General features: G+C 39.5%; 1 protein-coding gene across 1 annotated transcript; it reads left to right on the forward strand.

Moving 5' to 3' along the window:
- The first annotated feature begins 1,028 nt into the window (after window positions 1-1,028).
- On the forward strand, window positions 1,029-8,272 carry LOC306743439 (receptor expression-enhancing protein 5). The gene is made up of 6 exons (XM_079225947.1): window positions 1,029-1,084; window positions 1,186-1,321; window positions 5,681-5,774; window positions 6,066-6,204; window positions 7,046-7,214; window positions 7,607-8,272. Exons 2-6 carry the CDS (start codon window positions 1,207-1,209, stop codon window positions 7,642-7,644), a joined length of 555 nt encoding a protein of 184 aa, XP_079082073.1. The 5' UTR covers window positions 1,029-1,084; window positions 1,186-1,206; the 3' UTR covers window positions 7,645-8,272.
- Window positions 8,273-9,978: the final 1,706 nt, after the last annotated feature.

Genomic DNA, 9,978 nt, shown 5'->3' on the forward strand with positions numbered 1-9,978 from the left:
TTCGACCGAAAAGAAAAAACAAACGTGTCACTCTGAGAACTTTGCATATTACATATTGCAGTAAACCTGTCTGGTTCCAGCTTTTTACTGGATCACCTACATGCTTTTACTTACTACTTTGGGATAACAGTACCTTATAATATTAAACCGTAGAGTTGTAACCCTATTGGAATAGTTCTAAGTGTTTTTTTATGTGTAAAATGTACAAAATAACATTACAGATATCTGCATCATTCATTTTTACATTGTAAAAAAGACCTTTGAGGTTAATTAATGGCCTCACGAATGGATTCTTTACAGTTTAAAGGGGTTTTAAAAAACATAAAAGTCTTCTTTTGTTATTTTTTTGCTGGTCTATGCATTCCCTCATAATTTGGGTTTATTTATAGATTATCTGAAGGATATAAGAGGTTTTGAAGATAAACACTACCATAAAAAGTACCAAACAGTAGCAAAAGGGTCCTCTTGGAAGCCCATTTTGGTAGATCAAACATGATAAGGCACCCTCTACTGTGGCCTGTTTACATTCAAATGTCAAATTCCGCTTTCATTTGAATTCCCATTCTCAAATGTTCAGGAAAAGAAAGCATTTTATGAGATGGGACTTAAATGATGCTTGGCGAAAAGGGAACATTAGGCTGCATTGTTTAAATAAGCATTTTCATTTTCCAATTTGAATTAATTTCTGAATATTGCCCCAGAGAACGACTCAATAGTATCAACATTTGACAATGGAAACGCAAATTTGACTTTTTAATATTTATTATTACTCAAATAACACATTTGTGGAAAAGTACAAACTTATTGTGGAAATAGATTTAATTTATCAAGTTTACGTGATACTTTTAATAAAGCTTTTAAGCTGTTTAAAGAGCAACAGTCCCTACCATAGTGTACATAAGGAGTCCCACACAAAAAGTAAACCGTTGTTTATTCACCTGCTGAGGTGAACGCTACTCAACGGAGCGCTGTGATTGGTCAGCTGGTGAACCGTCAGACTCCTCCCCCACTGCCACGGCAACTTGACAGAGTCAGCAGTCAGCCATCCAGCGGGCGAAGTTTTCGGGCAAATTATCAAACCAAGGTCAGTAAAAATACCCCCTTTTGTTTTGTGTTTTCATCGCAAATCATACCTCAAAAAAAAAAAGTTGGTTTCATTTTCTGTGCGGTTTGTGTCGACCACAGGCCCCCGAGAAGAGCCCGAACATGAGTCAGTTCAAGGAGCGCTTCGTGACTCTGCTCCACGAGAAGAACTGTGTGACGGACCAGCTGGCGACGCTAGAGACCAAAACGGGCGTGAAGAGAGAGTACATCGCCCTGGGTACGGTAACAGTTCCGTTAAACTCGCTCTCGTGCTCGAGTGTACTTTGAACAATGCCGGGAGATAACGCTGAACCTCCCTTCCCCTAGAACTAACTCTGTAGCTCCATTCTTTAGTTGGCTAGTTTAGCTAATAAGTTGCCACTCGAGCTGCAACTAACTGGCAACCGGTTGTGGTCACACTGTTGCACGAGCACTTTGTCTTCTTCAGTGTGGTTTCATATCCGGTGTGTCTGGTTCAGTTTAGCAGCTTTCTCATGCTCAAGTACCCAAGATCATCCAACTCAGACTTTAATGTTGGTACAGTTATAATCCTACACACACACACTTCAACATACTGCTTGTAATATGCCAGCAGCAGCTGGTCCCAGGGGGTATTTATATCACGTCCTGAAATATCCAGTGCCATGCATATGGATGGGAAGAGACTCTAGGACGACTGGTTGTTCAGCTGCAGGCTGCTCCCGGTTAGATTTTAGGAAGTTTTTCTGTTGCCAGTTTGCACAGAAAGTATATAAAGGCCAAACACCTCGGGTTACAGGATCAATGCAGTCAGTATTATGTCTGCAATGCCAGTTAAAGGAAGCATGTTACTAAAAATGTAGAGCTGATGTTTCACAGATGGATGTGAACAACAAGATGCATTTAAACGACTACATTTAAGGTCATGGAGATGTGTTGGCTTCTGTATGTGAATGTTCAGGAAGTGTTTGCACATGATTTAAAATATCACTCTTAATAGACTTTGCCCTGGCATTACAGCCCGACTGGTCTTGGGCTTTGGTGGCTGATATTGCTATTTGAAAGTTTAAAAAGCCTGGTAATATATCAGCAAATATACATTTTTAATGTAAGAAAAAACACACACAACCTTTTTGGTAAGAGTCCTTTTTAGTTATTAAATACAAATTATAAGTTAAAAAAACTAAGTTAAAAACTTATAAGTTGAATCAGGTGGACAAACTAATGGAAATACACTCTAAACTTGAGCTGAAAAGATGTTGATTTAATTCAATCCATGGAAAATGACCTGTCAACAATTTTGATAATAGGTTTATCAATTATTATTTTTTTAAGCAACATGGGAACCACTTATCCCAGAGTTGCTGCTTTACTCTGTTTTTGTATTTGTATTATTGTCAATTGAGTATCTGTGTTGTTTGGGATGTTGGTCAACTTGGACTTGGAACAAAAAGATTAACTACAAAAACTATTTGCAGACCGGTATGGAATAAAACATGATCGTTTGTTACAGCCCTATTCTAAACTAGTCCAGACATATGTTTTGTCATTTCTGTGCTGCAATTTATTGGTGCTGATCAGCCAACATGTATTGCCCTGGCTCTCCCCAACACCAACCCCTCTGAAGTATGGTCACTATTTCCTTCTTAGAAGTAATAAAATGATTTCATGATCATAAAAATGTCAATTAGAGTAGTTGTTTGGTGTCGGCTAAAGCTCAGTCAGATATACATGCAAATAATTCTGTGTTTTTGTGTCCCAACACACACACACAAACTGGCTCACAAATGCTGAGGATTGTATGCAAATATCACTTGACTCGTCCCTACCCTGCATTTGGCTAAAGGTAAAACCTGAAAGAGCTGCCAAATTATACCTTGACCTGTTCTTTTTGACAACGGGCTGCACTGCACGCTAGAAACGTCTTTCCTGTCGCCTCATTGTAATGTTGTGTTATACGTTGCCTTGATCACAGAGCCACAAAGCGGCGACCCTCCAGTTTACCACTGTTTAGCTCGGGCAACGTCTGGAGCTCACGCCTGTGGGAAGACTAATCTGCTGACTGGAGTAGAGAGCGGTTTCATCGCCGCTGGGTGACAGGCCGTTGTTTGTTAGCTCCGTGTTTTTTAAAGCCAACTTCAGCCCGTCACCCACTGTACTCTTTACAAAAGGTTTTTGTGGTGATTTGATGTAAAGGAGGAACTAGAGAGCAACTCTAATTAGTAGTGTGAGTTCCACGTGACAGGATTGCACAACTGTGGAATGATTTTTGTACTTTTGTTTTTCCACGAGAAGCACATTTGTTTTCATTGCAGGCTGTAAAGTCTTTGAGAGGTCACATGGATGCAATGTTAATTTTTCTTCAAGCAGTTCAGAGCCAGATGGATCAGCTTTGTGTTATTCATCACTGCCTGATTAAAACCATCAGTTTAGGATTTCCCTATTTAAAGCATTGTGGTGCAGTGTCTGCTTATGTCAGGCATTGTCTCTTCAGGGTCTTCTGTTTCAACCAGTTGTTCCAGTTTTACCTTTATTAGAGAGAAATGGGCAGACTGGGAATTGCATGGGCATTTGTATATGAGCTGGGACACACAAATGAGATGTAAAGAGCCGGCAATGGTGAGACCAGTATCAAAGGCTTTTAGTGCTCTAGATACCGAGTGACACCATCATGCCGAAGGCTTTTCTTGGGATGAGTTTTGTGTCAACAGTTGTGTTTTGGATACATTTGAATGATTTATGCATGACTCACATCCACAGCTGCTGGAAGGTGAGGCTTCATTCTCCTTGTTTGCATGATAACAGAGTTCCCACGTACAAAAGCTCTGAAAAAGATCTGCTTTCTGACATTATTTGATGAACCTGGGAGGGTTTTAAAGAGATGGGGAAAACAAACACATGACTGGTTTTGAGATGTCGATCTGTAATGGAAGAAAAGAAAAAGCCTTAAATGGCTGTTCAGACTGCGGTCTATTTGCTTAGAAGTTAGCAGCTAATCAGAAAACGGTTCAAGCCTCTGAGGGATTAAGCAAAGCAGTTCAGATGTGTTGATTGTCCTGCAGAGTTTAGGGTGAGTTTGTGTGTAATATCCTGCAGCAAAAGCCTCCTATACAATGATTGCTTTATTAGCTACATCTGGACTATGTATTGCAATTCAATACAACATTTCCACCATCAATTCCACCTTTTTTATAAAGTTTATAATATTTAGTTTTGGTTGTCGTCGAAAAAAAGTGTAAATTCCGTCACGTTTGTTGTTAAGGGAATTGTTTAGTGTTGCGCTGCATTATATTAATAAAAGGAGATCAAATGCAGGCCACGGTCTGACGGTGAGCTTTGGGCATGTAGTTGAGATGTTTTACTTTCCAAATATCCATACTATTGATATGCTCTCCTCAAAGCCACCAGACCCTATTGATAGAAGCAATGATTTTACCTCAAGGATCGTTGCAAAACACACTTCATTCAAACTCAACAGAAACTAAATCCATCCAAAGTTTCTTTCCACTGTTCCACCAATCACCAACTGTGGCTGCTTTCTACAGAAGTGTGGCCTTAGTAGATTTAATTATGCATTATAACCTGCTTAAAGCTAGTGTGTTAGGAAGTCAAACAGGTCGTAATTACCTCTTTTGATATTTATTTTATGTTGCTGTGTGAACATATCCTTCAAACAACTGTATTTATTCAAGTTTCTCACTTAAAGCTACATTTTTGCAGGATCACATTTGATCTCATCATGATAACATTATAACCTATCATTGCCCCACACTCATTTAATTGCCTGAATGCATTGTGATGCTACTCAATGTAATCTCTGACAACGTCAGCTGTTGTTAACCAGCTCTCCTCCTGACAGTTTCAACACGGATTTGTTGTCCACAATGTAGCATTGTCAGAAATCATTAATGCTGATCTCCCAATCGCACATTTGTACTGAATCCTGGCAGATCAATCGCGGCATCCAGAGTAAAGATCATGTTTATTGTTCACTTGCTCAATCCTACAACTTCCACTTGCCTGAACCCGGGGTTTTCTCTGAGGGTGTCAACAAAAACTGAAATTGAGTGTATTTTTCATTCAACTTATTTCCTCTATCGATTAATCACTTGAGCGAGAAGAGAAAAATTGGAATACTTTCCCATTGCCCAAGGGGAAATATTCAAATTCTCTCCAAATCCCAAAGATATAAAGTTTACTATTCTAAAATGTTTGGCACTTTTTTACTGTAAAACAACTATTCAAAAATGAATGCAGATTGATTGACAAATTGATTTATCAACTTGGCGGTCCACAAACACTGTAATAGTAACACAACATTTAACTCATGGAAAACCCCTTGGCTGTGTCACATGACTGTGTGCGTATTTAATGCCAACTCTTCCACTCAATGAATTTGAATATCGGTGTTTGACTTTGTTTGGTGCTCCTCCTTATCCTGGTACTGTGCCGTCTTGGCATCCTGCTCTCTTACACACACACACACACACAAACACTGTTTGCAACAAATGTTTTAAGCTTCTTGAGACGTGTTTGTCAAGTCACTTGATAACCTCATCCCTTTAATCTTGTCCCGCCTTCTGCCTCTTTCTCTCTCTCTCTCTCTCTCTCTCTGCAGGTTTTCTGGCCATCGTCGGGCTGTATCTGCTGTTTGGATACGGAGCCTCGCTGCTCTGCAACCTGATCGGCTTTGCCTATCCAGCTTATTTCTCGTATGTATGACGTTAAGCTTATTTCAATGTTTGCCAAAACAACACAATGTGTAGAAAATCAAAGGGAAAGTTCGCCATCTTTTTTATCATGTCATCCCCATACTTCTTATGCACGAGCCTCCCAGAAGGACAACAATACAGGGACACGCCCTTCTTTAAATCCATGCTACACATTGTCAAAAGCTCAATACACATAGGGTTTCAGACTTTTAACCTTTGCTGTATGTACTTTTGATGTTATAACCTCGCCCATCTTCTGACTCAAACCTGTCGTTGATGCTGTGCATTCAGCATTAAGGCCATCGAGAGCAACTTGAAGGAGGATGACACCCAGTGGCTGACCTACTGGGTCGTTTATGGACTCTTCAGCATCGTCGAGGCTTTCTCTGACATCTTCCTCTTCTGGTTTCCCTTCTACTATATAGGCAAGGTATGTGGACATTTTAATGTTTTGGGTGTTTTTTTTTTGTATGGATTGATATTTGGTCCTTTTTTATTTTAAACTTCTTTCATTTCGTTACTTTCTATTGTGTATTGTCTTGCCAGCTAAGTATGCTTTTACTGTGAAACCACAGACGGTCACGATGTGTTGGATCACATGAGGCTTGTTGATTTCGGGCCTCTGTACGTTGAAGCTGGCCAACGGCGCACTCTTGTGGACAGTTTGTGTAACGTTAACATGAGAAAATTACATTCTGCTGTGTGTAGTTTGTGCCTGTTTTTAAATACTTTGTGTTCAAACTGTAGAAGTGAAACAATAAGTAAACACAAAAAATACCAAGAGGCTTGATTTTCATTTATTTATTTAAAAAAGAAAAAAAATGTAAGGAGCTTTTTGGTGGACACTATTTTCCCTCGATGCAGTGTACAAAGGAAATGTAGCATTTGAGGTAGACCATCGTATGTGATGACATTGATGCACTTGCATCATTAATTCTAGCACGTTCTGAGGTTGTGCCCACATGTTTGAATACACTTATTGTCACAATTGATTTGGATAAACGCATCAGTTAAATAAATCTAATATAATGTAAATGGTCTTGCTGCAAAACATAGGCAGTTCTAGAAACATTGGACAAAAACGACAACAATAGTATAAATATTTGTATATACTAGTACACACTGTATACAGTTCATATCTGCGATGCATTTGGGACATCCCCGTCAGTTCCAGTGGAAGTATTTCCTCAGGTTTTTTTGAGATCCATCGATCAGAGTTTGGACAGGAAGTTGCACGGTAGCAGGACAGCTAAGATCTGCTCTCTCCTCAGTGTGCGTTCCTGGTATGGTGCATGGCTCCGGTGACGTGGAACGGTTCTGAGATCTTGTACAGGCGCGTCATCCGGCCATTTTTCTTGAAACACCAGGCTGCCATGGACAGTGTGGTCAGCGATCTGACCGCCAAGGCTAAGACCATAACTGAGTCTGTGACGAAGGAGGGTGAGATACCAACAGTATACGTGCAAGTACAGCCACATACTATATATTTATATATTTAGATATCGCAGCAGTATATTCTCACAGCAGACAAACCTCCCTCACTTTCTAGATTCACACTGTAAAAATACATCCTCAAACACAATACTCCGTTATATCTCTGCGTCTGTTTAACCTTCCTGCAAAAAGAGATTTTAAGGCTTTTTTGGGGGGGCTATAAACTCAAGTATTGAAATGCAAATTGTGGAAACTTTACACAAATGTCTAATAAGATGAACGCTGACATTGTGCTGACATTTTGGACTGACGTGCATGTAAACTTCAACATGTCTGGTTGGTAGAAGCATTCAATCGCAACGCAGTAATTCTAGTTTCTTCTCTATTTGTTCCATCAGCTGTTAACCGGGCCCTCAACCATGACAAGGACCAGTGAAAAACGAGAGGCTTTGTGTGTGTGAGAGACTGAATGAGACTGAGTGCGTTTGTCGTTTTGCTTTCCGTGTGTCCTCTCCCACTTCCATGACGAATGAAGACGATCAATCCGCTGCGCCATGCGTAGAATTGAAGCTTCGCTCTCGTGACAATAAATTCAAGCTTGTGTTTGTGTGTCGACATCAGTTTACTGCCATCGGCACCGCTCCGACAACCGGAGGAACTGTGACCTTTTCTACGTGATCGTCATTTCTTTGTTGTAGAAATTCATTGGGTGGCAAAGACTTTACATGCGTGTGTAAACTGGTGGTGCTATCAATACTATTCTGTCTAATTGAGCCATTTGTGCCTTTACGGTTTAAAAAGCAGGTTGTCTTCAAATGTGTCCACGAACAGCGTTTTATAACATTGCCAATCAAAACTGGAACTTTTACGTGTCTTTTAATGTGTGCTTGCTTCTTAAAAGCCTCACTCTCGTATGTGCCAAGCAGCATTTAAAGTCAATTTGATCTATTTGGGAAGTTTGTGAATCTGTAACTTTATCTGATGTAGTTAAAAAATTCAGCCTTTTTGATATGTCTTAATTTATTTTCTCATAACGATTAAATAAAACTGGAACCTTTATGAACTGAAAAGGTGTCTCCCTGTCTGGCTTTAAACTTTCTTCTGGTGCCCTTTTTCTGTGTCATTTGGTGTCATTCCTCAAAGTAGGAAATTTGATTTTATTTGGTCCAAATTACAATGTTCACGCACTAGTGATTACTCTAAGTCAGGGAAATTGGATTTCTGGATCCATAACTTCTGCTGATTTGGTTCTAGTTTATTTTGCTGCATTCCATTTTTCTTACTAATGAACTTTATCTGCTGTATTTTTAATATTGGTGCCCATGCTGTCTTAAAATATGTCAAATACCTCAAATTCTTTATCAATATTATTTTTCTCTGAACTACATAATTTTAATATTATGGAAATAAATATTTTTGTTACCAAATTTGCAGTAGTTAATAGTCGATATATTATTATTCAAATAGGGTATAGCCTGTTTTTTTTTCTCTCTTTCTGGATTTATTGCAGGGAAGATACTATCGCCACAGACAATTTCTCTCCCATCCTTCGTACTTGATCCTTTGACCTGTCGCCCAAAAGTACATTTACCAGCATTCACACAGCCTAACCACCCACACGTTAATTTGTCTTTGGCTCTGTCTTCATGCTTGAGGGGCTCTGAATGGGAGGCCCTTTTTGTTCGTGCACTGGATGTAATGCATGGGAAACGGTGGCTGTAGCCGCTGCTGTGGCCGCACACCGCCACAGGGAGAGGAAGGCACCCGTCTGGAAACGGCTGCTGTGAAGATGCTGGGCGTTGTGTCATGTATCCCCTCAGACACCGGTGGCCGACAGGTTATTGATTAAACAGAAATTGGACACAGAAACCAATTATTGCATTGTGTTGCTGAGGTTTGATCCAAAGTATTGAGTGGGGCCTGTAATGGCGTAGGACAGAAGAAGAATAGCTGAAGAGAAGAGGACAAAGACCGAAAGGAGTGAATGTATGAAAGCACATTTTATATAACACAAACAAAAACATTTTGTAACCTGTCTTGATATCTTTTAGGGTGGATTGCCAGGACATTTATTACGGATATTCACATGAGGAATCCTAAGGATTTTTGATGATTCTCAAAATTGTCATGTAGCACCACCACAGAGTCAAACTTTTCACTCATCTTTAGACATATATCGACATCTACTAAATCGTTTGGCACAAAATTTTGTACAGTCGATGAATCCCACTGACTTTGACTATAAAGCTGCAACAGGAAATCTTTGCTAATTGTAATTTTAAAATACTTTTGCTGACCACGAAATACCTGCAAAGCTCATGACTTTCCATGCTTATCGAAGATGGAGACGTGGTAAAGATTATATGGAAGCTAAGTGCAAAGTATTAGCATGTTAGCATCTAGCTCAGAGCCCAACATGGATTAAATTAATCCTGGTTTAGAGTTAATCTAGGGTTAGTAAATCTAGGTTTAAACTGGTTTATAATTAATCAGAGATGTGTTGCATTAGTGTTGGATTAGTTAAACTAGAAATTAAAAAAATAGTTAACATGTGTTAAAACAGAATTAGTTTATGTTACCGTGGACAAATTTCGTTACTGATGCCGTTATACCGTTTATAGCCTACCACTACAACGGCTATAGCTAATAAACTCTGTCACTCTAGCTAGCTATTATGGCACGTCAAAGAGGGTCAAACTTTTCAACATTTGAAAAGATGTTGCTGACCGAGTTAATGGAGGAGTTTAACTCCAGCTACTATGAGCTGGAG

Source organism: Taurulus bubalis (assembly GCF_910589615.1).
Source record: "Taurulus bubalis genome assembly, chromosome: 1".
Taxonomy (NCBI): Eukaryota; Metazoa; Chordata; class Actinopteri; order Perciformes; family Cottidae; genus Taurulus; species Taurulus bubalis.

Bases quoted from the DNA above. Each gene is read 5' to 3' on its own strand.
- LOC306743439 (XM_079225947.1), top strand. From the start codon at position 1,207: ATGAGTCAGTTCAAGGAGCGCTTCGTGACTCTGCTCCACGAGAAGAAC. The intron at 1,322-5,680 runs GTACGGTAACAG...CTCTCTCTGCAG, and splicing joins GAGAGAGTACATCGCCCTGG to GTTTTCTGGCCATCGTCGGG. The intron at 5,775-6,065 runs GTATGTATGACG...CTGTGCATTCAG, and splicing joins GCCTATCCAGCTTATTTCTC to CATTAAGGCCATCGAGAGCA.